At 49.6% G+C, this 25,907-nt stretch overlaps 1 protein-coding gene and 1 long non-coding RNA gene across 14 annotated transcripts in view; one reads left to right on the top strand and one right to left on the bottom strand.

The window, feature by feature from the left end:
• LOC127491140 (uncharacterized) overlaps nt 1–8,447 on the top strand; it is a 129,901-nt gene extending 121,454 nt beyond the window's left edge. For both annotated transcript variants that reach the window (XR_011379759.1, XR_007919678.2), the window contains exons 3-4: nt 6,204–6,309; nt 8,301–8,447. This is a non-coding gene — a long non-coding RNA (uncharacterized lncRNA). The remainder of the gene's footprint in view (nt 1–6,203; nt 6,310–8,300) is intronic.
• The window catches only part of SMARCA2 (SWI/SNF related BAF chromatin remodeling complex subunit ATPase 2), a 201,828-nt gene continuing 180,289 nt past the window's right edge, over nt 4,369–25,907 (bottom strand). For 9 of the 12 annotated variants that reach the window (XM_070051411.1, XM_070051401.1, XM_070051409.1 and 6 more), the window contains 6 exons: nt 21,616–21,669; nt 12,502–12,607; nt 12,098–12,199; nt 9,283–9,415; nt 6,344–6,486; nt 4,369–5,233 (listed from right to left, as the gene is read on the bottom strand). In XM_070051411.1, the coding sequence (XP_069907512.1) occupies nt 5,198–5,233; nt 6,344–6,486; nt 9,283–9,415; nt 12,098–12,199; nt 12,502–12,607; nt 21,616–21,669 (574 nt within the window). In that variant the 3' untranslated portion in view covers nt 4,369–5,197. The remainder of the gene's footprint in view (nt 5,234–6,343; nt 6,487–9,282; nt 9,416–12,097; nt 12,200–12,501; nt 12,608–21,615; nt 21,670–25,907) is intronic. The other 3 variants (XM_070051420.1, XM_070051429.1, XM_008255949.4) reach the window with 1 other exon arrangement.

The raw sequence follows: 25,907 nt of genomic DNA, 5'->3' as shown, positions 1-25,907 counted from the left end.
TGCAGTTTTCCTAATTGGGTGCCCTGTTACTACACAGACCCCTAGTAATGTGGTGATGAGGTTATCAGGGAGGAGAAGCAGTCTGTAGTCCTATGATTAGGTTTTGGTTCTTCGGTGAGTCTACCCCCACTATGTGAACTTTAGGTGCCTCTTGGTATTGAATACCCCAAAACTGGTTGAAGGGGTTAATGTGGAACCCCTAACACTGGTCTGCTTGTTCTGTGTGCAGAAGGCCATCGACACAGACAGCAGAGTGGCAGAAGAAATGAGGTGTCTATTGTAAAGCAGAGAACAATCGGGGGGGGGGGGGCTGCTATCACTTAATTCCTGGGCTCCCTGAGTGAGGCTAGGAGTAAAGGTTCTCACAGATTGAAGTTGGACTGGAAGGTATATGTCAGATCATGTTCAAGCCCCTGGTCGGTCTCCAGTACTTGAGGCCCTCCTGAGACAGTCAGTGTTCTTGGGCCCTTGACAGAGTGTTGATGATGGCAGAGTGGGCCATGGGCAGGTGGTAGTTACTGTTTGCTCTGGGCCTGGGGTTCCTGTTTCCCTTAGGACAAGACTTGACAGCAAGATGTTATCTCTAGAAATGAATGACCTCATGAGTCTCATGATTAAGGTCTTGTAGGGCCAGTGGCACCACTCCCTCAGTTCAGTGAGCTAATTTTACCAAGAGGTCAGTTTGTAATCCTGAAACGGAGAGGAAACTGGAAGAAGGGAGGATGGGAGACTACCGGAGACCAGGACCTGGCGGTATCTAGCGTCTGCATTCGACGTACTACATGGAGGCTCAGTGTCATTCTAGGTTTTATTTTTACCCTCTCACTTGCCCTGCAGAAGACAGGAAAACTAAAGGTACTGGAGTTGGGTATTTCTCCTCCTCCAGGTTGGTTAAGGTCTGGTAAATATTTTGTCCTGGGGATAGGGTTTTTTAAGGACGATGCCTGGGGTGTTTTTATACCTGCCTAATATGTCATGCTCCCTCTTGTGGAGGGACAATGTTGTGTCTGACCTCCACCTTGAGAAGCTGATAGTGCTTTCGGGGGTAAAACTCATGGCACTGTAGTACTCCCCTAATGACAGGCTCTCCCTAGAGTTATTCTCTGTCAATGTGTCCACACTGGCCCATCACCCCTGTATGAATTACAGAATAGGACTCTTTCTTAAATTTGGGGGCATGTCAAAAAAAAAAAAAAAAAAAAGGGGCCGGCGCCGCGGCTCACTAGGCTAATCCTCTGCCTTGCGGCGCCGGCACACCGGGTTCTAGTCCCAGTCGGGGCGCCGGATTCTGTCCCGGTTGCCCCTCTTCCAGGCCAGCTCTCAGCTGTGGCCCAGGAAGGCAGTGGAGGATGGCCCAAGTACTTGGGCCCTGCACCTGCATGGGAGACCAGAAGCACCTGGCTCCTGCCATCGGATCAGCGTGGTGCGCCAGCTGCAGTGCGCTGGCCGTGGCGGCCATTGGAGGGTGAACCAACGGCAAAAGGAAGACCTTTCTGTCTGTCTCTCTCTCTCTCACTGTCCAATAAATAAATAAATAGATAGATAGATAGATAGATAGATAGATAGATTTGGGGGCAGTAGCTTGCCTGTGATCATAGTGGTCTGAGGCATCTAAGAGTTGCTGACTTTGTCAGCTCAACTTTTCTCTTTTGTTCGGGAGAGAGCGCATCTTAAGTTCCTTGAGCCACACCAGAAATTTGTACTCTCTAGTGCTTTTTTCTGGATAGTAATAGGATACTTTGCATTTTCCTACTCTCTCTCTGTTCTGCCAGAGGCATATATTCTATTTTATGGTGGAAAAGAAGAAAACAAGTCTTCTTTATAATAGAGGACAATAAAAAGTTCAATTTGAGTCTGTTGACTTGGAGGAAAAATACTTAATTTTTAGGTAAGTGCGGAAGACAAGTTAGAGACAGTAGTACAGTGCTTTATATAAAAGAGCAAAACCTGCAATATCCTTACGGCTAGGCTGAGAACTAAAGCCATGTCCGCCCACAGGGCTTGTTACATTCAGATGACTTTCCACCGTCTTCACTGGCACAAATGTAGACGCTTGCCTGGGCAACTAGTGTTCCTTACAGAGACTTCCTGAAAGACACAACTCTTCAGCAGAAAGTATCAACTGGGAGTTACCCCCCCCCCCATTCTTTAATATGCCCTCCGATTGCTCACCTGGCTCTTTTCACCGATCCTAAACTGTAGTGTGACCTTTGCGGAATTCTGACATTGTAAGAGATATTTTTCAATCAAATGTCAATGAAGTCTGACGTTGATCTTTTTCTTCAAAGAAACTATCAGAGCTCCATCCAGGTCGCATTCTCCCTTATCATAGTGATTCACACATTCGGCTTCATGTTATAAATAGGTTCTATGGTGACGTTTGAGGAACTGGCACTTGGAAGTATGTGTGTTTGCATGCGATTCTCTGGCCAGAAAGGCGCAGATGTAATCACATAGCCTATTAAAGCCGATTGCCTGGTGGGAGGTGCGTTCTAAATTAATTTTGTGTTATTTCACTGGTTATGGTGGACACATGTCCATTTGATAATCCTGAAGGAAGAATTTAATTAGAATTTTTACAAGTGCATTGAAAACCACATATATTTACCTGAGAAACCTGGAGTCCGTTCTCTTTGAGGTTTATACTCACACAATGAGTCTTGCCTCATAGCTGTTCTTGGGTTCACAGACAGAGAGGCCTCACTCTTGTACCTAGCAAAAACTGGTGTTTTACAATGCAAACATTCTTAGTGCTGACAACCATATGCGTAAGTATTGCTGGAGCTGCAGGTCTGGGATAAGGCAGTCTGCATTTCCAAGGTTTCCATGTGTGCAGCTGTTACTGCTAGTCCAGGGACCACAGTTTGAGAAACACTGATTCTGCAACCAGCCACGCTTAGAAGGGCCCTTGGGCGCCATCTCAGATAGATCTGGTTTTGGGAACCTCTCTGGTCTTTTCTGTCGATGACAATGAATTCACAAGGCATTTTTTTCTTACGTAATGGAAACCTTTGATGACATTAATGCATATCACAACTACAAGGCTTAGAATTATAGGACATGCCCCTCCATCTTCCCAGTTGTAGAGGAAACTGACGCTCAAGTCTGTGGCAAACTCCCGTTCAAAGCCATGGGCACAATCTCTCATCTGAAAAATTACAGTTCAGTAAGCAGCCTCCGAAAAGGAGGTCGTGAGAGACCCTTCATCCCTACTGCAATTTCTGGTTCCGGGGAATATTGGTTATGTGGTATCTTCTATTGGAAACGAAGAGGTCTGTATGTAGAGCAATGCACTGAAAGGGTCAGATCTACAAATAGTTTCATTTAAGATCATGTCACTAGTGCTGTGAACACACACAGTGTGGCTCAGGCTGACGCAGCTATGGTCACGTGCCAAACAGGGGGCCCAGAGAGAGACTTAGACTGGAGCTGCGGCACTGACTTGGTTGAGAGGCCAGGCAGCGTCTGGGCAGTCTGGAGTCTGTCCTTAGTGTCGGGACTGGTGTTGGTTCCAGAATTTCCCTGTGAGAAGTAGTGCTTAGGACGTCTGGTTGGATGTGGACCTGGAGGACTCGGTGTGAAGCTAAAATTGTGCAGTGAGCAAACCCTGCCAGGTGCCTGTGGAGGCCCTCTGGGCTCTTCCTGTACTCACGACTGGCCCCTAGTGGATGGGTGAGCCACTGCAGTAGTGATCAACAAGGCAGGCTCTCGGGAGCATTTAGGCTCCCACGGCTGGCTATTAGGAAGCAGCTTGTGAGAGCAGAGCCAGGGCAGCAGGGCTCAGCCAACGCTGGACCTCAGAGGAACGTTCCGTTCTCAGCCATGGACCCAGACGACTTAGCCAGGCCTTTGTTACATGTTACATGCCTACTGTGCCAGCAAGTGCCTGGCACGTGACCTGAGGCATATCCGAAAGTTCTGTCCCAGGCCTTACCGCTGGGGAGGTGGGAAAGGGCTCTGGAGCGAGCTTACCTCCCGAATCCACCTTTGGTGTGCTCAGCCCACACCGTCTCCACTGCTGTATTCCTGTTTGTAAAATGGGAACGGGAAGTGCCTTCAGAAGGCTCTGAAGCAATGCGACCGACAGACAGTACTACGCTGGCACCTGGGAAAGAACTAGGCCTATTTAATGCCTGAGGAAAGGCTGAGCAGTGCCTTTGTGTGGCCTGGCCCATGGCGCCTCCCTCGTGGTGCACACACACCTGAATTCTCATTCTCTCTCTCTCGTCCCTTCCAAGGAGCCTCCCTGGCCCCCTTCAGGAAACAGTCCCCTCAAGCATGAGGGGGTCACTCCCTTAGGACTCAGGAGTAACAGGCAACACTGGAGAGCTATGGTGTCTCGTTACTAGGAAAGCACCAACGCCACGGTTTTGAAATTACTGGAATTTTATTTGCCTCAGGCTTATGACTTGCAACCAAAGACATTGTGCAAAGAAAGCAAAGATTAAGTACACTTTAGGGAGAAGGAGACGATACACATCGGTAACATAGGAGATCAGGTTGACCAAAAAAGCCATCCAGTACACTATATAGATTGCAATATTCAATAGCGTTTTCAACAAAACTTTTTTTGAAATCAAGAGCAAAAAAAAAATTTAAGCAATGTTTACAGTAGACATAAATCTTATACAATTCAAAAAGCATTGTTTTCAGATCATAGAGCATAAAATGGAAAAATGTCTATGCAGGTGAAATGTGACTACTGTACATTTATCACCTATTAAAGTTGCTTATATGTACCACAGTGTAAAAAAAAATACCGAACAAATAAAAACCTGGAAAATTGCCTGATGAAAAATAAAATAACCAGTGGCTTTTAATGGCTTCTCCTGGTTATCAGTGCTACAAAAGACAAAAATCTTCTCATCTGAACGGGTGATAAAACCAGGCACAATCAAACTATTACCAAATTAGACCCACCCATAGAAATATACTATCCACCCACATATTTTCCATCAAAAGATTGGTTTGTTTTTAATCTTTGAATCTTTGAGGCCCATTTGGTCACAATATGTTACAAATGTTGTGTGTGTGTGTTTTTACACCATGATATCATATGTTTGTCTGGCACTATCCTAAAGCTAGTTTATAGATGAGGATGATGACAGGGCCCAGTGCCACTATGACAAGTAGGTTCACTGGGCAGAGAGGGGAAGGAAGGAAGTCAGTTTTACCAAGGAAAAAAGGTCCAGACTGTTCATTCATCATCAGTCCCGCTTGCTTCCGACTGTTCCTAGAAGGAAAAACAAGAGGAAATGAAATAAAATCCCAGGAACGAGAGGAGACACCTTAATAAGCCATGGGCAGGCAGAGAAAGAACAAACGGCCTTTGAGAAACAGCGGAGGCTCCACATCTTTCTGCAGGAAGACAGAAGCACACCCAAGAGGCACTGACAGCAGTAAGGCCAAGAAGAGGGCTTGTCATTAAAATCCCAATGCCACACGCACCCCCACTTTTGCTAGTGGGTGCTCCCCTTCAGTCTGGGTTTACAGGTTTGTGGCTAAGTACTCTGTGTTTTTAGCCCTATGCCTTGGAAGATACATGGGAAGGAAAAACATCATGTATTTCCTGTCTGCTCCACTCGTAAGTGGTATGAGGAAAACACAGGGCTTTCAATGCATTTGAAAACAACTGTGCCCAGTGGTTAAGGCTGGTGTAAGATGATGACTCTGAAACTTACCATCATACTAACATGGACATGAGTTCCCAGAAAGAAAAAAAAAAATTGGCAGGGAAAGTAGAAGGAAGGTAGGGCAGGTTCAAATGCCACTGTCCTGTGCTGTGCAGACTTGGTCTGATTTCAGCTCTGCTGGTCACTTGCTAGATGACCTGCAGCAAAATGGCTAAATCACTCTCATGTTTTGAGAGTGGCAGCACACGATGCTGGGATAAATATGTACCAATACAGGAAGGCACCTATTTCCAGGCCTCAATCAATGCTCCCTGAGGTTTTTCAAATATTAAAAAAAAAAAAAACCCTTAGGTGCTTAAAAAGTCATTTGGGTTTTCATATGGCACCTTACTGAGCAACTCAAGTCCAAAACTCCGACATCCCAACACCTTTTCTCATTCTTCCATCTACTATATACAAGGCAGCACGACAGGCGTGATATACAAAATATGAATCGGCCATGGAGAAAACTCAATTTCTAAGATGAAAAACTACAAAATCGAGTTCTCTTCTCCCCTTTATTTTCTGCAGACTACTGAAGCAATGCACAGAGCCCCCAGATCTGTGGTCGAAGTCCTGCCGCTGTGTTCCCGTCCTTCAGGGATGGCATCTCGCCCATCGACTTTGTCACCCACAGGTGAGAGGGAGCAAGATGCCAGCACTGCACTCACGTTCTCATCCTGCTCCTCGTCGCTGTCAAAGTCGCTCACGACAGGCTTGGCTTTTCCTCGATTTGGCCTTTTCTTCCCTTTTCCTTTGTCTCGGCTTTTCTCATCTTTTTTATTGAGCTTGATTTTCACCTTAACCGATTTCGCTATGCAAGAACAAACGAAAGAGCCATCAGTGAGGAGACACGCAGCAATGCTTTTCACGAACCAGTGACGAGGCGAGCAGCCACCGATGACTGGCCACATGGTCAGGGTGCCTAGGAACTTCCCAGCTCCTGCCGTCCTGTCCAGTCGGTGGCCCCACACACGCACGCCTCTCTTTGGCAGATGAACGCTGTCACAGTACACAGGCCACGCGAGGGAAGGTGGCCTCCCAGGCAGGGTCCTTCTTTCCGGGCTCCTGCAGGCAGACGGCGGGAATGGGAAGCGCCTTTCCTATTTCAGGGAAGTGTTCAGGATGCATTTAATGGGGGGAAGGCTGCAGAGGATGCGTGCAGATCACTCTAGCAGATGGAAGCAGAAGGAAAATACCAATAGTTGAATAATACTTTTACCACAGGAAGTAAGAGAGTAAACACTCCTCTCCCTCAGCCTATTATTTCTAGGGCGGTGGGGAATGTGTGACAAAGGTGCTTCAGCCAGTTCATGGAACAAGGCATTAAAGGATAAAAATCTGTGAAATGCATGCATTTTTCTGCACACTTTCTGAAGACCTCTCCTATACCTGAATTACTTATGTACTTATCCCAATAGGATCTTTGTAGCTGGTTATATTTCACATATGTGGGATGAGTGTACCCATCAGCTCATGCCTACCTTCCTCAATGTTTGTACCACCTGAAAAGACCCCCTTGTATGACATGCTATCATGTACTCAACCGGTCCCCTCGGGCTGGAGTGGCCAGCTGGTTTTTGCCTCTATGAACAAACTGCTGTAAAGCTCTCGTCAGTAGCTGGAGGTGGTGTGGTGAACGCAGCCCTTGGCCCATTTCCAACAGTGCTCTGCTACAGTAGCCTTCAGGAAGACTGTACCCAGTTGTGTTCTCACAGAGCTAGACTGGGGACAGAAATAACAACACGTGCAGGAGTTATCTCAAGGAATCAACAAAATGGCCTTGTTCTGGAATAAGATTTGATGATGAAGTCTATGCGGGTCTCCCATTCCAAAAGGCTTTGTTAGGAAATCATGTTTGTTGGCAGCGAAGGGCCAAGAAACAGAGGACTTCAACAAGTTTTTAGAAAATAGAATTGAAAGCATGACTTTATTCTAGTGCAAATTTTTTGAAAATGCAATGCAATAAATGCATGCTTTTAATGTGTACTTTTCAATGAACCCTGGTAAGTACCATTGTAGAAATTGGAATCCTACATCCAGAAGGAATCTAAGTATTTAATTTGTTTGAAACGGAGAGAGAAAGATCCTGTTACCAGGAGCTTCCTCCAGGTCTCCCACATGGGTGCTGGGACCCAAGGACTTGGGCCATCTTCCCCTGCTCGCAAAGATGCATTACCAGGGAGCTGTCAGGACTCAAAGCGGCACCCTTATGGGACGCCCGCATAGCAGGTGGTGGCTCAACCTGCTTCACCACAGCTCCAGCCCCCAGAAGGAATCTTCGAGATGAACATTTTCAGACTCCTTTTGTCAAGCGACTTACAGAACTTATGCCAAAGTGCAGCCTTCCGAGGAAATGTAAGCAAACAAGAGCAGGGATGGTGTGAATGCTTTCCCCGCATCTGAACCAGGGCAAATTGTAGTCCCAAGCCAGTCCTCCTAGCTCAGGCATGGCTGCAGCTTAAACTGTAGGGCAGGCACAGAGAGTTCTGCTGTGGGTGCAGTAACTTAGAGATGAAAGGAGGCCTTCCTGCTAGTGGGGATGCAGAAAGATGCAGGGCCTCGAATAAAGAAACTGATGCCAGCAGCCGGTCCTACTGGGCTTTGCTAAGATGTCTGTCTACGCAGGTGGCGCCCTTTCTGAGATGGAAGTACTGGAAATCCATGTGACCCATGGAAAGGCAGACGGCTGGTAATGAAGCTAAGGGAATGCAGCCCGAATCAGGAGGTGAGACGATCAGGCTTGTCTGGGAGTCGGTGGCTGCGGGCCAGCAGGTGAGTCCTAAAGACAGGTTTCACGATGGATATCTCATATACATTCATATGATATTCATGTCCAATCCCAGAAGTTTCCAATCGGTTCATGGAAAAACTACACAGGGGTTTTAAAAGGGTTCTTTGCATCCTATTTTTCTTTGTATTCTATAGAAGTAGTCTCCTATGAGTTCATATACCCAATTAGGGGAAAGGGTCATAAGCGGCCGCAAAGTTAGGTTGCAAAACGGCATTCCAAACTGCGATAAACATTTTTGTGTGGAAAGGCAATGGAAGGCACCTTGTCAAAGTGTTAAATATATATTTGGTAATAGAGATACTTTAGACAATGCTTTTAAATGAAAAAAAGTCATGAGTATACAATTAGAAATCTGATATTTTTTTCAAAAGCATGTCTGTACTATTTTACAATCAGACTGCAATGAATGGAATGTCTTAGGAGGTTTGGGGCAAAAACATGATTAGACAGGAATTTCAGACTTCCAAAGCAGTCTTTCAAAATCTAAGGTTATCCACACGGCTTGAATGTGGGTGAGAAAATGGCAGAACTTCCCTAGGGTGTCAAGTTTACGGGGACACCAAATATTCTAAATATGCAAGTTTTAAAAACTCCAAAGTGATGCAAAACAGTTTCTTGGGGGCTAGAGGACATAATGCAGTCTGCAGATAATGGTCAAAGCACGGTCCTCATCAGTGGTAGCCTGTATCTCTTGGGGAGGCAGCTCGGCAGTCCACACCACGCAACCCTCCTGGGTTGATGCACTGCCAGTGCGCTCGCCATGAGCCTCAGCCTGGGGCACAGCGGCAGGTGGAGGAGCCCCAGGGCCAGGCTCACCTTCAGACTCGGACTCCTCCTCCTCTTCCTCCTCCTCCTCTTCATTGCTCTCATCCTCACTCTCCTCCTCTTTGGCAATTTTCTGCCGAGCACTCTTGAACACTGACTGTAAGACGATGGAGTCTTCGTAGATCTAAAAGGTCAAAGGGGCATCTGTTAAAAGCTGAGGGCCCAAGACTCACCTGGCACTGTGTGCTTCCAGGACCCAATGCACAGTTTGATGGTATGTGATTTTTAGCTTTTATACCTCCATGAAAATCCAAGAGCAAGGCACCAAATTCATGATGGCACCAAGTCCAGTGGCTGCTGGGGCATACAGGCTAGATAAAATGTTATCTTCATCCACAAAAATAGTATTTAACAAAAGTCACAAATCTGGAGGGTTTTAGCCCAGCTGTGGAAACCCCTTTGTCTTGCATCATAGTACCCAGGTTCATTCCCTACCCCTCACTCCAGCTTCCCACCAGTGCAGACCTTGGGAGGTGGCGGGGGAAGGCTCAAGTAATTGGGTTTCCTGCCACTCAGGTAATGGACCTGGACTGCATTTCTGGCCTGGCCAGGGAATTTGCTGTGCTTCTCAAAAACAAAACAAACCACAGTTGTTCCATTGTGGGGAGCAACTGAGACTAGACTAAGTTACTGGAATTAAGACTTATTCTATGCATCTGCTCTCCCACAATATGGCGCTGGGGAGGAGTAAACTTCTACACAGCTGCCTCTCACCAATTTGACTGATAAGCTGCAGGAGCTGATCCTGCTCCTGATTGGAGGAGAGCAGTGTGCTCAGCGTCTGGGTAGCAGAGTTGGGATTGGTGGAAGAGGACTATAAAGGAGGAGAGAGACAACGTGCACCAGGAACATCTGAAGGAACATCTGAGCAGCCCCCGAGAGAGCTGGCCGGTGGTGTGTGCAGCTCCTCCGCGGAAGCGGGGAAAGTGGCAGGGGGTGCCGACCCCTCCACCTCCGTGGAGGGGTCGGCAGCCAACCCGGGAAGGGCCAAGCAGACAAAAGAACAGCGCAGGGTCCTGTGTCGTTCCTCCACGAATGGGGGAGCGACATTCCATCAAATATTGTAGTCGTACTATGTAAAGCAATCTTCTTTAAGATATAAATACTTTAGCAAAATGAGAGCTGCTCTCTGTTACTGAGTTGATGGGTACTAGGCAGTACTCATTTGTCAATCCTTGGGGTATGTACATACCTGAGCATAGCCTATGTAGGTGAAGAGACAGGAAGTTCAAAAATGGGTTTGTTTCCTCAAAACTAAGAGCAACACAGCAATCCTTCCGATAGATCAAAAAGATGGAACTTGAGGGCATTCCACTAACTGAAATGACAAGCCCCCCACTAAAAAGACAAAGTTCTGTAGAACGTGAAGTCCCATTTATAGAAACATGGTAGCCAGGGGCAGGGTGGGGAGAGTTTTCCCAGGCAGACTTTGAGTTTTGCAAGGTGGACAAGTTCTAGCCATCTGTGCATAAGATGGGTCAGGCAACAAAGTTTATGCTGCGTCTTTTTACCGCAATGTTAAAAAGTGCTTTTTGAAGTCCTTTATCCAAGGAATATACTCCTTTTGGGTAATGATAACCACACACTCAAAAAAGCAATGGGGATCCTTCTATCTGCTGCCTATATGATTGATTTGGGGCTAAGCATGAGGAAGACAAAGGACCAGGGATACTGGACTCAGGTTGAATCTTAAAGGGAAGGAGGGTTCCATCAGGGCTGAGACATGAGAGAGGAAAGGAGAAAACAGGGAGGTGTCAGGGACTGCGTCAGAGATGGTACCATCTGGTGCAGATGTGAAAGACACACAGACTCACCCTGTTTCTAAGTTCCGTGCTTCTGGGGAAGCAGGTGGTGATGGGCCCAGTCTAAGGAGACCTTAGGAAGCACTCCAGAGTGCTCGGGGGCCGGGACACGCCCACGGTATACAGCATGGGCTGGAATAAGCCACACCGGTATCCAGAGGGAAACCAGCCAAGAAACTATCAGTCCACTTCAGGTGTGGGACAGAGACTGAGTGAATTTCATAATTCCTAGTGCAACACTGACAAAAAGAATCCAAATCTATCCAGGCACTAAAGTCCGTTGTCACTCACAAGCCTTTCTGGGTTGCGTCTCCTCCTCGCTCCCTACTTCTTGAACTCTATGGTTTTGGGCTCAGGCAGCTCTACTGTTAACCTGTAAGCGCACAGTCTGGTCAAGGCACGTCCTGAGCATTCCTAGGCTCACTAATGCGACGCCTGGAACTGATAGGGAGGAAAGAGGCTTAACGGATTTAATGGCCATCTGACAGCATGTTGACTGGCAGACATGGTGACCTGCTGTCTTGCTCCTTCATCTCCATGAATATGAGAGCGTTAGGCCAAAAAGAGGAACAGGTAACTGAGGTATCCTTGAAGTCAAAGTGTCTGCCCCTTTGTTAATTTGTACTCGGAGATTTGCTGACGATGGAGGGAGGAAGTAAAGCATCACAATTCAGCTGAGGAAAAGGCCTTTTTACAGAGCAATTAGAGGCAGCTATGAACTTTTCTGTTTTTATTCAATCAGTAGTTTACAGTCAGGAGAATACAATCCAATACCCAGCTTCAGAAAAAGCAGAAGCAGTACTACCAGCCTCTCAGTCTCACGCTACATGACTGACTTGAATTCCTCCCTTGGTCAGGGGCCACGCCTTGAAGGGAAGTGTGAGTAGGAGCTGGCACGGCCGTGGCACAAAGATAATTCAGACATACCCAGGTCTCACAGACACTAGCATGTTACTTGTAGACGCCACGAACGAACCCCAGGCCCAGCGCGAGCTGTTGCTGACCTGAGAGCCCTCCAGGTTGAACGTCTGAGCGTTGTGGCAGAGGAGCATGACATCCTTCTCCAGGTCGCCCAGGCTCCGGTACTTGTGGTTGCGGATTCTCTCCTGAAGGAAACGGTGGATCCAACAGTCAGCGGTGGCTGCACAAAGCCTGATTTTCCCTTGGGCTCCAGAGCTCTTAGGGCCCTGCCAGGAGGGTGAGAACACTCAACCCCGGGGGCACCTGCCCAGAGACCCCACGATGGGAACTGAGTAGTCTCAGTGAAATCGGAGGGTCCTTGCAGGGAAAGGCACTAGGCCGGCGCCTCCTGGTGGCAAGGCGTGCCCTGAGTGGGCGCCCGAGGTACAGTTCTCACCCTGGCTCCTCGATTTACTTACACAGTAACGTGGGTCAGCACAATGCCTACCTTTATTTTTTTGAAATCCACTGGCTTCCTAATCAGTTCATAGTATTCTGGTAATTCTTTCCTGGAAGGTAACTGAATGAAGACTTCGCTGAGCTGCCGCCCTGAACTGTAGGATGGGTGAAACAGACAGAGACAAGGCAGGTCAGGCGCCACTGAGGACAGAGTCGCTGCACACCACAAAACGTCAACAACGCGCACTGCGTCCTAGGTCAAGGCAAGGAGCACCTCGCGGCCTCCCTGGAGCTTCACGCCCCTTGGACCAGCCTCAAAACCACGACACAAATGCAGTCCCACTTTCATCCCACACATACTCCATGGGGGAAGTGCACCATGGGGTGTTCTTCCAGAGCAAATCCAACTCCTCAACTGGACAGAAATATTTAGAATAATCTATTGGAGCCAAACTTCCATTTTTTTTTTTTTTTTTGGTAAAGAAAAACATCTCCATATTCACTTTATGTTTAGAACCCAGCGTGAGATACTGTGTAAGAACCCCCTGTGGAAACGTGGAGGAAAAGGCTGCGTGTGCACCTGGGGACTGACTCCCTTCCCCCGTGTGCCACCCGTGTCGTTATCATTGTTTGCCCGGGGAGCTCCTCCTCGCTGCCTAACTGGGCAAGACGAAGCTCAGCAAGTGTGGCTGCCTCCTGCTCCTAAGACGCGTGCTGAGCCCTCCCCGGGGTCGTGGGAGGATGGGGTGGGGGGAACCAACCAGCACTGCACACTTTATCATTTGGAAAAACACGCAGCCAAGCCGTGCAAGGTTTTCACATCACTGTCAGTCACTGGACGTGCGACTGGCTGCAGGGAAAAAAAACGATAGGCATCATTCAGGTCCAAGAGCCTAATGTCTGACTTGGCCCACCCAGATCAAGAACAGCTTGCGAGGTGCGCTTTCGTCGCCATTCACAAAAATCTTTCTCCCCTCTCCGCTTCCTTTTGTGAAGCCAGAAAACATCACAAAAGGATCATAAATCTCTGCCCTGTAAATTTCAGATGGTGATTCCAGGAGAGTGTGTGTGCGAACGCGAGAAAGCAGCGGCAGAGCGCGAGTGACAATATGCTGTTTTAATCCACAGTCCCAGTTGTGTAATTAAAAAATAATCATAATGACAGTTATCATAAAAAAGGCATGCGCAGTAACTCAAACGGTTGCCTAGCAACCAGTGGGGAAAATGCTGAAGTGCAAAGGGGCCTGCATAAATTAACCGAAAATCCTCTGTCAAAGGGAGGGGTGCGTTTTTCTGCGGTACTGGGTCACTGTTTTGTTTTATTTTTTAATGCATATAGGGGCCTCATGAATACTAAAATCGGGACTGAACACAAAAGGTTTACAAGGACGATGGCAGCGGCTGCAGTTTACTAGGGAATTGGATTTTTAGATGACTGTGGCAAGAACCAAGGTGTTCCCTCCCCACCACCTCCACCCCCTCCCTGAGTGGAGAAATGCATTTGTACTTCCCTCAGTTGCACTATGGAGGAGCCTGTGACAGAGACTATTGTATTTATGGTCTCCTTCACCCCGGGGTCCTGATTGCCACTCTGCTTTTTCTACAATTCTGAGACTGATGTGTAATCCACCATTTTACCTGTTTGGAAGGCAGGAAAGACGACATTATGGATAACAATGGTTCTCTTTTTATATGTAGCACTTTATGACCTAGTATCAACCCAGGAGTCGTCCCTCTCTGTCATCACGTAGGTAACCCCTGACCACCCCCCATGACATTTTCACCCTGTCATTCGCTACACTGCCAACAGATGGTGTCATTTTTCTATTGACAGATCACAAAGCACCTTCTTGCTTTGTGCACCTGTCACAGCCATACTCCTCGTTTCAACTGTTGCTACTGCTGCAGTAAGAAAGAAGTGGTCTTCGCCATCCAGCTCTTTCTCAGAGGGGCAAAAGACCTACACCTAAACCAGCCCCGTCTCTGTCCTCAGTCAGGCCTTAGACATCCTAGACCCTGTAGTTGTTTGTGCTCATAAACGAGTGCACTACATGTTCTGACCCCGGGGCCAATGCTGTGAAATGAACACAAGGGTTTCGTTTCCAGGGTAAAGCCTCACTGCGTGCCATAGTCCTCCCCGCCCCTTCCACCAAGAGAGGACGTGGACAACAGGAGGACCTGAAGGCCATCTACAAAGGCCTTATTGGGACTACCCTGCCTCCATCGTCACTAGCCCACCACAGTCTGTGTTTCCAAGTCTGCAGGGTTATGTACTCGCTCTCTGCTAGCCCACTCTGTGCGACTGACTAGCCTCTCTCCGAAGCGTACCCAAGTACCGTGGCCAATCCCATTACAGGTCTCCAGGATTCTTGATGCTCGCTCGCTCTTCAAATACTTTAGGATCCATCCAGAATCAAGAATCCATTCTCCATGAAAGCAGGGAAATCTCTTAAATATCACTTACACTTACTGCGAGTGTGTCACTGCTTAGAACTTCCTTGTCTGTCTTCCCCACACATAAGCAGCCTGCAGTCACATGCCTTCCCCTCTGTCTGAGCACTGGCCAGCTGAGGATGGAGGTGTTGGCATTACCCTACAGCAAGCAAGCACTGTGGACAGTTTGCTATGGTACTGCAGTAGGAACTTGGATTTTATTACAGGCGTGAAACAGAACAGAAGTGAAGAAGCCTGCTAGAGTTTGGAATGTCTGGTATTTCTTTCTCAAACCTGAGCTGAGAAGCAGCTTTTTAAATATACCTTTTTGGATTCTTTTTTCAAGTGCAGAACAATGGAGTAATTGTACAAATGTTTGTAAAAGGTGATCTGCTTCTGTTGAAAGGCTTATCCTACTCCATGGTACTTTCCATGATGTCACTGTACACACTCCCAGTGCTCAGTATAAAGCACTACTTCAAAGTGCACCATTTCCCATGCCCAAAATGTTACCCCACCCTCCAAGGTTGCAGGCCACCTGTGCAATGATCTCAAACTAAGAAGCATGCCTCTGATAAGACACAGGGCCGGGAAGGTGTGGAACCGACCGCAGAAAGTTAAAGGCACACACTGGACTTGGAGTCCCCAGGTGCAGGTGGGTAAGCACCTTACCTCTCTGTGGCATGGCCATGATGGCACAGCCTGTGTGGTAGCAAAGTCCTGGGTATCAAGATTTCAAATGCTGCTTGTAAACCTTGCATGCCTGACTCACATACATACACACACGAAGGGGATTCCATCCATTGGGAACCAACTTTTTTCCTATCAGCTCCACATACCATCTTCCTTTGGCTCTACAATGGTGACTGCATGCAGTATACATTTTAAATAACATTATGTTTTATTACATTGTAGGTATAGTTGGGGGCATGATGCAGGCCATAATATCAGCTAAGCAACACCCCTTTAAAACTGGGCATAAGGGGCAGGTGCTGTGGCACAGTGGGTTAAGCTGCTGCATTCTACATCGCACTGGCTGGTACTGAGTCCCAGCTCTGCTAGAGGATGGCCCAAGTGTTAGGGTTCCGGCCACTCCTATGAATTTTAGGCTCTTGGTTTTCTGGCCCAGGCCCTCAACTCTTGTGGGCATCTGAGGAGTGACCCAGAGGGAAATTATCTTTCTGTAGCTTTCTGCTTTTCACATAACTCTAAATCAAGAAGATTGATACTGTGTAAGGTTTTTTTCTTTTTCTTTTCACTTTCCCAAGCTGATCTGTTGACAAGAATTCCTAATATATATTTCTAAAAAAAAAATGATAAGTAAAGGTGCTTTGTTCATTAACGAAGGTAAACTAACTATTTTGCCTCTGTGAGAAAACGATGCATTACTTGAGGTTGGAAGGATTTTACAGTGAAGTTCTTAAGACCCTCATGGAGCCAGAGGTAATCATTTGGAAGGAAACAGCCCAAACAGGGTCCCAAGGCAGCAGGGGAAAGCAAACTCTGCCTTTTCAAGGTCAGGTTCCTGTGCAGTTCAACATACTACAGAGAAATGGGTGTGCCCATAGTAGCAGGCCCCTTTACCCACAGGCCCCCAGAACCTTGAGGCAATCCTGGGAGAGTTATCACCGGCACCTGCACTCCACGCTCACATCCAGCTCGGATATGTGATCTCCTAGCCCCTGGAAGCAGGAGAGCAGCACTGGCCCAGCACAGAGGGACGGCCAGCTGTCATGAAGGGCTGCAGCCACGGCCCTGAGTTTCCACAGTAAGAAAACACGGAAAGCACCCAGGGCTTCCCCAGAGTCCTAAACACAACCGCGCTCCGTGACATGCTTCCATCTGGTGCTCCAGCCTCAAACGTGACCCTTGAACGGTGTGCACCACAAGCTGACTGAAAAGGCTTCACAACTCGGGATAGGACAGGTGATGCAAAGCCAGGGTCTGAAACTACATGCGGATAAAGAAAGACAAAAACGGAACTTAGGACATTAAATGTGAAAACCAACAGGATAAGGAAGTTTAAGTACAGTACAGCCTCAGCCAGGTTTTCAGAGAGGGATAGAAAATGCAGAGGACCTACACCCAAGCATTACTAGACATCAATAACAATGTTCTCTTGTTCAACAGAATGAAGATTTATAATCGAATGTAATTTAAAATCACTCATAAATAAAAACAGCTTGCAACACACACTTACTGGGCTACTTTCACTGAAAATATGCTATCTGTCAAAAATCTAATTTTTCCCGGAGAAATGTCTACAGATCCTATATCCACCTGTTTATATCACCCTAAACACTGTTTCCCTAATTGGCACCTTTTAATTCTCCCATATAGTTAATTACCCCAAAATTGTGTGTGACATTGCAGCCACCGGAATCTACCGTGGAACGGTCCCATGCACTTCCTCAGAACGGCTTCAATGCGTTTATTGCTACAAACCCCAGGGTCTTCGCAGCAGGCCCTGAGAGTGTGGCTTCCAGGCGAGCTGTCTGAGCACAGGCTTTGGACAGTTACCCCCATATCGCCTGACTTTCACAAGTATGGACCCAGAAACATCTTGTGTGCTTTCTCACTGTACCTTTCTGAACTCGCTGTCCATCTGTCTGTGTGCTGCTTCCCAGGCCAGCCAATCCATCAGCTTTCGCCAAAAGAATGCCCTCCTTTCAAAATTAAGGGCCTGAGCTTCCCTTCCACAGAACATTCTGTCCTTAGAGCCTGCTCTGCGCCTCCCTTGCATCACGGTGAATACGCTTAAGCTTGGTCATAATTCAGCCGAGCCCGCTTAAGTTTCCATCTGTGCCCAAGTCTTGAACACTGCTGGCTTACCTGGGTGGCGTGGAGCAGCCCAGAGGTGGTGCTGCTTTGGCAAACTTAACGAACATGCACGAGATGTGATCATACGGGAAAGGACGTTTCCCATTCATATATCCAGCTAACTGCCATCTCCAGAGCAATCCATGTTTGATCTAGGGCAGTTCTGAAAACGGTTTATCAGCAGGGTAGGAAAGTCCATTTTGTGGGGCTGCGCACTGTAGCGTAACAGGTAAAACTGCCACCTGCAATACCAGCATCCCATATAGGCACAAGTGCAGGTTCCGGCTGCTCCACTTCCAACCCAGCTCCCTGCTAGGGGTCAGGGAAAAGCAGAGGAACGGGGCTCAAGTGCTTGGGCCCTTGCCACCCTCCTGGGAGACCTGTATGAAGCTCCTGGCCTGGCCCAGCCCTCACACTGCAGCCATTTGGAGAGTGAACTGGTGGATGGAAGATCTCTAACTTTCAAATAGAAATAAATCTCTAGTTACAAAAAAAAAAAACCACCCAGCTGGGACTCCTTTCTTCCCTTGGGGCAGGGGTGGGGGGGTGGGTCACTGCAGTATCACAGGGAGAGACCCCGGGGATGGTGGCTCCACGCCAGGCTGATGCTGGAAGCTAGGGCAAGCCTTCTGCGTCTCAGAGAGCAGACGGGCGAAGTTCATGTGTGGGCTGTGCACCTGCTGCATGTGGGTACAACTGGCTCGGCCCCATCAGTAAGTGTCACGTCGCCAGGAATCCAGGCAGCCTGTTCCAGTAAACACTGAAAGTATCAATATTTGTAACGAGGACAAAATAAAGCACTGGCGTCCACATTTCCCTGAGCCTACTCTCTGGGGACCACACGCACTTCAGCCTTTCCCAAAGTGTGCTCCACAGAATACCCACCTCATGGGTTACTAGGTGTTCTCTGAAAAGGGGCGTGGTTGGTCAGGACAGTGTTGGAAACAGCATGTTCAACAGCTTTCCTTACAGTAGGACGTCCCAGCATCTCTAACCAAACTGGGGTCTCCGAGAACGGGCTGCAGCAGAACACCACGCTCCGCAAGGCATTGTTCTAGGAGGTGCCCAGGGCCAGGACCTCTCAAGGCGGCCATTCCACCAGCTCAGTGTCAACCCTATGCAGGCTCCACAGGCTCTGACAAGAGCAGGAACCAAGGCGGATACTGCACCTGTCACCAGCATCTCCTCGCAATGGATCCACTCAGTCACACTCCTTTCACAGGACCGCTCTCTAAACCCAAGTTGAGCCACACAACACACGCAAAGGTGCTTGGGTTTGAGAGCCGCTGTGACTGCCTCCCTCCCCTGCTGAAAGAAATGCGTAGTATCTGGTGCCAAGGATGCTAACGTTACACTTTGTCTGAAAGAGCACGCTGGCTGGCCCTGAGGGGTGCACAAGACTAATGAGTTCACTACAACATCAAGGGCGGGGAATGGCCGTGGAGGAGAGAATTTACGTGTCTGTGCTGCAACGTGTGCGGCTGGGTCACCATACGCGAGCATGCGGGGGCCGAGCCCCAACACCTACCAGTTTGTCCTCTGCATCTCTGTAGATGGCACCACCATGCACTTCACTCAGGGCAGACATCCAACAGTTACCCAGCCAAGTCCTCCACCTCCTCCCCTCTCCCATCCAGGCTGCCCCATATCTTGCCAATCACACATCGGGATATTGATCCCTGCTCTTCCTACCCACTGTCACACACCTATTTTAATGATGTGCCCTCCCGCCCCCTAACAGCTGCTCCCTGAGTGAGGCCGCCTTCGATCCATCAAGCCACGGTCTCTGGACAAGATTCGGACCAGGTGCCTGGGGCTTGCTTTTTTTCCTCTGCAGAGCCCCCATGGGCTGCGGGGCACTGCCTGCCCTCCCCCAACCCCTGCAAGATGGACATCACAGGCTGGCCCTAGCACCTGCTTGTGCAGAACTTGTCTGTCTCCTCATTACACGGACACTAACAGTCACTGCAAGTGATGAGAGCCGGCCTTCAAGACCCCAGTCCAAAGAGGCTAACCCCAAACTTCAAGTCGGGGTCGAGGGCCTCCGGGGTCTGTGCTGCGGCTTCTCCAGCCTCCCATGCCCCTGGGGGCCTGACCCCTTAGCCACACTCAAAGGGAGCTCTCCTTCCTGAACTCCCAATGCTGCCCAGCCATGCCACAGGGCATGGACGCCTTGCTCATGGCACCCTCCTCTCCTCGGATCCTGGTCTGGAAGTTCCTCCTGACCCCACCCCAAACGGGCACCCAATTCATGCCAGGTACTTGCATGATTTGCATGGATGGTGCTTGCCAACGTGAAGGCACCCCATTGCGTACACGTTCTCCATGTGCAATACTATGCACAGATGGACACACAGAAAATGCTCAGTGCTTGTGGACATGTACAGATGGGGTTCAAAACGAAAATGAATCTGAAAGGAAGACTCCATCATCATACAGCCTGCCAGCCCCATGGCACCGGCTGAGGCTTATGGAGAAAGCAAGCATACGGGACAGTAAGGGGGCGGCCCAGACTCCAAAGAGCCTCGAGGGAGCAAAACACTGAGCTCCTCGCTACGCCTCTGGCAATGACAGCTGAAACGTGTCCTTAGTGAAAATGGATTTAGCTGGGTCCTTGCCACAGACAGTCCTATCATCTCCCCTCAGAAAGCACAGGCGTGACACTGGGGGCTTGCAATATCCTTTAAAGTTATTAATCCCTCTTTCCATGGTCACGTGGCCAGCTGGAGGCAGGGCGGGGCGGAGCTCAGCCCACATCGCACCACCGAGACCGCCAGGCCTCCTCTCTAGGTATCCGGGGTGCAAAGGCCCAGAGATGTAAAGTCAGGGTTCGTGCTTTCCATCTCCCAGTTCAAATCCGGACTCGAGTCCTTCCTCACAGCGGCAACTATGGAATGCGAGTCTGGACGCTTCTCAGCAGACACTCCAGCCTGTGTGTCTGGTTTCAGGGATTACTCACTGTTTACCACGCAGCAGTAAGGACTATCAAAAATCAACAGTCTTGCCCAACAGTTTCCGCTCCACACAGACCTGGGCAGGTACAAAACACCCCCTGCATTTAACCCCTTTCATAAAGCAGAATACTGCTGGTGGTGACCGGTAGTCAGTCTCCAATACAGGACGCAGCCTCAGCTCTGTGTCACTCTGGCCCTAGGCTAGCTCTTCAACTGCTGGGAACACAACTGGGTCCGCTGAACAAATCGAAATACAGATGACCAAGTGGTGTATATATTCTTAAAAGGGAAAAGCAGTCTGGCAGGAGGAAAGAAATAATATTTTCAGGATGTCAGTAATACCCCCTGACCCTGTTATAACCGTCAGCTACATCCATGTCTCCCATGCAATGGCTAGAAGCAGTCTGTTCTCCACCCCATGGAAGCCACAGCACACAAAAGTTCAACAGACTGGCTTAGGACACGTAGGACCATACACAACCGGGAGGCCCCACAGTCACACCCTGAAACCTAACCCCGTGCACAAACAGGAGGCGACTCGGCAACTGACCCCTGCATGCCGCGGTCGGCTGGAGGACGCGGACCCAGCATGACCGTGCACGCGACTTTAGGTCCTGCCGGAGAGCAAGTCACCACAGGCACTGGGCACCAAGCTTCTAAGCCAAGGCAGCAGAGTACGCAGAGGGGCCACACACCAGAACCCACGCTGGAAGGGAGGGGCGGCCCCATCTCCGGGGCTGCAGGATTCCAGGTGGCTCCCGACACCTTCGCCAGCTTCAAATATAGCACAGACGGCTTCAAAAGCCATGACAGGTGTCCAAGAATATCTGAGCCTGTGGGGCCCACTCCAGCTAGGGGTTATCGGGCCTCCAAAGGACGAGTCTATGAATCGGGCTGTTTCGCGGATCGAGGGATACCTGCGTTTAGAGACATGGGAACACAAGACAGATCCTGACCTGTTTCCTTCTATTTCCAACTCAGAATTACTGGGCACCTTCTCCGCGTTACACCTGCGGTAGAGTAGAAAGAACACTAGCGTCAGAAGACCTGGGTCCTCATCCCAGCCTGGTTCCTTCTCCTCAGGCTGAATAACCTAGGGGAGTTCATTTCCTTCTCTCCAAGCCTCGGTCTCCTCACCCATCTGCCACACCGCAAAGATGAGGCAGGGTTTGCAGCCTCGTTCTGAAAAACAGTGCTCCAAAAATGGAGCTGCTCCTAAAATGCTGCTTTTAGCGAACATGTCAGTGCCTCTGCACCAAGGTCCCATTCCCTCCACGCATGTCCCATCCATTCTTCCAGAGGTGGTGGCGAACAGGCAGCCACCAGCCACTAGGGCCGACCGAGCACACGACTCCCGAGTGAGGCCTTCGTTTGCAGAAGGGGATAGAACTTACCTTGGAGAGCTGGGGTGGAGGGGGTGGGGTAGGGGGCCGTCGGCGCACGGAGGGTGTCGCAAACCTCTCAAGACAGCAGAGAAGTCTGCCCTGCTTCCCAGAACTCTATTCTGTGTGCATACATCAGTGCTTTCAATGACCTTCAGCTGGAAATGAAAATGCACCACCACCTGAGCTCTCTGTGCCTCCAGGGAAGCCTCTCCAGTGGAGGACTTTGGAGACTGCGACGTGTGTGTCCCTGTATGTGTGTGTGTGTGCACCTGTGCACGTGCACATGCGGGTGCTCCCAGGGGAGCAGCTGCCAGGCTGACCCTGCATCCCCTCCACTTCTTTCTCCGGGGGAAGACAGCACTCTGCAGCATACACAGTCCATTCCCAGCCACTTACAAACAAACCCCCCTGCTCAGAGCAGACTCCCCATGCTGTCTTAGGGCAGGAGGCACTAACCGTGCAGTGGACGGGCAAAAGGGCAATGCTGCATCTGAAATACAATGGCAGTTCAAAAAGTTCGTGGAAATTGGGTATTACCATCCACCACGCGTGGCTTTCTCCTGCTAATGCAGGCTCTGGGGGAGAGCAGTGATGACTCCAGTGACTGGGCCCCTGGCACCCATGTGGAAGACCTGGATTGAGATCTGGCTCCCAGCTTTGGCCTGGCTCAACCCCAGCTATTATGGGTCACTAGGGAATGAATCAGCAGATGGAAGAACTCTTGGTCTAGGCTTTACAAATACATAAATAAAGTTTCATAAATCCGTGCACCGATGGCTGCTGTCCCGCAGCAGGTTAAGCTGATGCATGCAACGTCGGCATCCCAGACAACTGCCAGATTGAGCCCTACCTGCTCCGTCTCCCATCCAGCTCCCGGCTAACGTGCCTGGGAGAGCAGCGGAACATGGCTTGAGTGCTCGGGCCCCTGCCTACCCACATGGGGGACCCAGAAGGAGTTCTAGGCTCCTGGCTTCAGCTGGGCCCAGCCCTAGCGGTTGCAGCCATGTGGGGAATGGACCAGGGGATGGAAGATGTCTCTCTCCCTCTCTGTAACTCTACCTTTCAAATAAATAAGTAAATTAAAAAAAAAAATAAAAAGCTGTAAATGGATTTCACAAACATTTTTTTTCAGCAAAATAAACTGACCTTTTCATTCCATTGTCCATGAACTTTCTCAAGCCCACTCTCCTATGGAATCAGGAGGAATGCGTGTCTCGTGTAGAAGAGCAGGGAAATACGGGGGGGGGGGGGGGGGGGGGCTGCTGGGTTCTTTCTGTGGAAGACTCTTTCCTAGGCTGCAAAGTCTGAGTAGAAGCTAGGAGGCGATGGGAAGCTACGGGAAGTTCATGCATCACAGGAGATCAAGATCAAGATCAGATCCTCGCCTCAGAAAGAATGCAGGAAAGCAACCAGACTGCAGGCTTCACACACACACACACACACACACAACCGGCAGCTGTCCTGAGCCAGGCCAACAGTGCAAGGGCTTAATGAAGACAGCGTGTGAGGAGGCAGGGCTAAGGACTGGGTTGAAGGCACTTTGCATCTGAGTGTGTGTCAGCAGCGAGGCCCAGGACCGGGGACACTGTCCCTGATTCACATCTGGGACCTCGGGTGACCAGTGTTGAGTCATACAACAGGGCCGCCAAGATGAATCGGGTCACCTCAGAACGTGTGATGACGGAGCGGGAGAGACGTGGAGCCGAGCGGTAAATAACAGAGACAGACAGGCAGGGCTCCACAGCCCCATACGGACAGAGAGGCCAGGTTCCAAACAGAGGCGATCTCAGCAGAAAGATGTCACGTGGTTCTGCTAAGGAACGCGTGCAGGCCAGTAATCTGATTGTCTTGGGAGAAGCAAACAAACCGACATACACCCAAACAGCAGAAAAGAATGAGCAAATGACGTTGGGTGTGCTCCGACAGACGCGCCGCAGCCGCAGAGGTGGGTGTGGGAAGAGAGTGCACCAGGAGGGATGCAGGCTTGCGAGGATCACCCTCAGGACAGAGAGTCCCCTCCCACAGCACGGCTCAGGTGGGGCACGGAGGAGAGAAAGCCTCAGAACAAGGCAGCCTTTCCCAGGAAGAGACCAGCCTTTCTGGAGAATGGGCTGAGAGCATGCGGGCCTCCAAGAACAGGAGCCCAGCCTTACTCAAAGCACGAGAAATGCTGCGCATCTCTTTCCAGCCCGTCCAGGGATGAAGTACCCTCAGGTGGAATGGCATCCTTAGAAAGGTGCGATCAGGAGACAAAATCTGGGCTCTATTTTCCTAGGTAAATCATGACACAGGTTTTTCTTTCCCTCCAAGTGGCCATTAACACCAGATAGCATCACTGAAGCCTCCACCTGGGGGTCCCACGATGCCACTTCCCTGACTTCCTCAATAAGCAAGCTGCCCATCCAGTTAACCCGTGAGGCCGCCGGCTTGGTGGCCAGCTCCAGCAGTTTTCCAGCAAAATGGTGCTGGAAACGTTTCCAGGATGAACGGCTCAGTGCCCACAAGGCGATGAGAACTGAAGGCTGCGGTTCCTCCAGGTTGCTGGACACGCCATCGGGATGCATTACAAACCGAGGCCAGAGCATGTGCCCGGCTTGGGGAACAGAGCAGGGCCTGAAGCATGTCTGGAGGCAGGCGGCACGCAGCAGCCATGGCTGCCATCCCTGCCACCCTCCCGTGCACCAGAGCCACGTCCCCTGCATCACACTGCCCAGGCGGGGCCTCTGCCCCGCGTCCCCCTTGCCTTACACCCAGCGCCAGAGTCGGGCCTGGTGTCCAAGCCCTCTGCAGACTGCAGACGGCCAGGCTAAGTCCTCATGGAAGGCTCGGGCCAGCCCTGTGTTTTCAAACAGTCCACAGGGAAAGCGGAGGGGGTGACGCACAACTCACATTCTGTCTTCAGATCGTTTGGCGGCAAGAACACGGCCAAGACCGGAAAAGCAAGGTACGATAAACGCCGAACAAAAGCTCCTGATAGCAGACAGCCTATCAAGCCACTTCAAATGAGTTCAAGTGTACAGTTGCAAACTAATTACATCCTCAAAGGCCGTGTAGATTGCTTCTGCTAATAACGCTTAGGAAATCACAGAGAACAGACGTGGGAATCAGAAGACGAGATAACCAAATGTCCCCATTTCAAAATGAGAAAGGCAACCTGACTGCTATGCTTGACGTTGACCCCGAGTAAAAACGTGGAAAAAAATTATTCCCATGCCATGGGGCTATTTAGAAAAGATAAATAACATCATTAGGCACCAGCAGGAAGTCTCTTAGAAAGCACCAGGGCAAGCTAACTCATTTCACTTCTGCGGCAGGGTTTCTGGGTTGATAGATGGGAGAGGCTAGCAACGTGGTGGGTCCAGGTCTGAGCCTCCCTTGATAACCTTGACAAAGGATAGACAAATGTGGGTGACATGACAGCACGGCCCTGTGAGTTCAATGACGGTCAATCAACATTAGGAGATAGCGGTTAGCATGTTCCCATCAATCCGCAGTGGTTTTCAGGGACATGTCACAGAGACCTGCCTTTTGTCCTTTGGAAGTTCTGAGGCCGTAGTTTTTATGTCCTATCTTCAGTTGACATCAACCCAGGAAGACATGTCAATGTAATTTTTCAAAGAGGAATAAAACTTGAAAGTTGTTGTCAAAAGGCCTGAAGGATGGGACAAAAAGCAGTTAAGACAAGACTGCATGGGAGTAAGAAAAAAACGGGTAGGCCTGTGTTGAACGCCATTAATGCTTAACGTGAGGGTCACTTTGGCTCCACTCATCTGACGCAGGAGCTGGCTGGGTTTGGGGGCGGGGACGGGGGGAGGGGGCGGGACAGCAGGTGGTTTCAGTAAGCCACACATGCAATAGGAGTT

Source organism: Oryctolagus cuniculus, chromosome 1 (assembly GCF_964237555.1).
Source record: "Oryctolagus cuniculus chromosome 1, mOryCun1.1, whole genome shotgun sequence".
NCBI lineage: Eukaryota > Metazoa > Chordata > Mammalia > Lagomorpha > Leporidae > Oryctolagus > Oryctolagus cuniculus.
The sequence above is the reverse complement of the archived record's forward strand: the minus strand, read 5'-3'. Positions and strand labels throughout refer to the sequence as shown.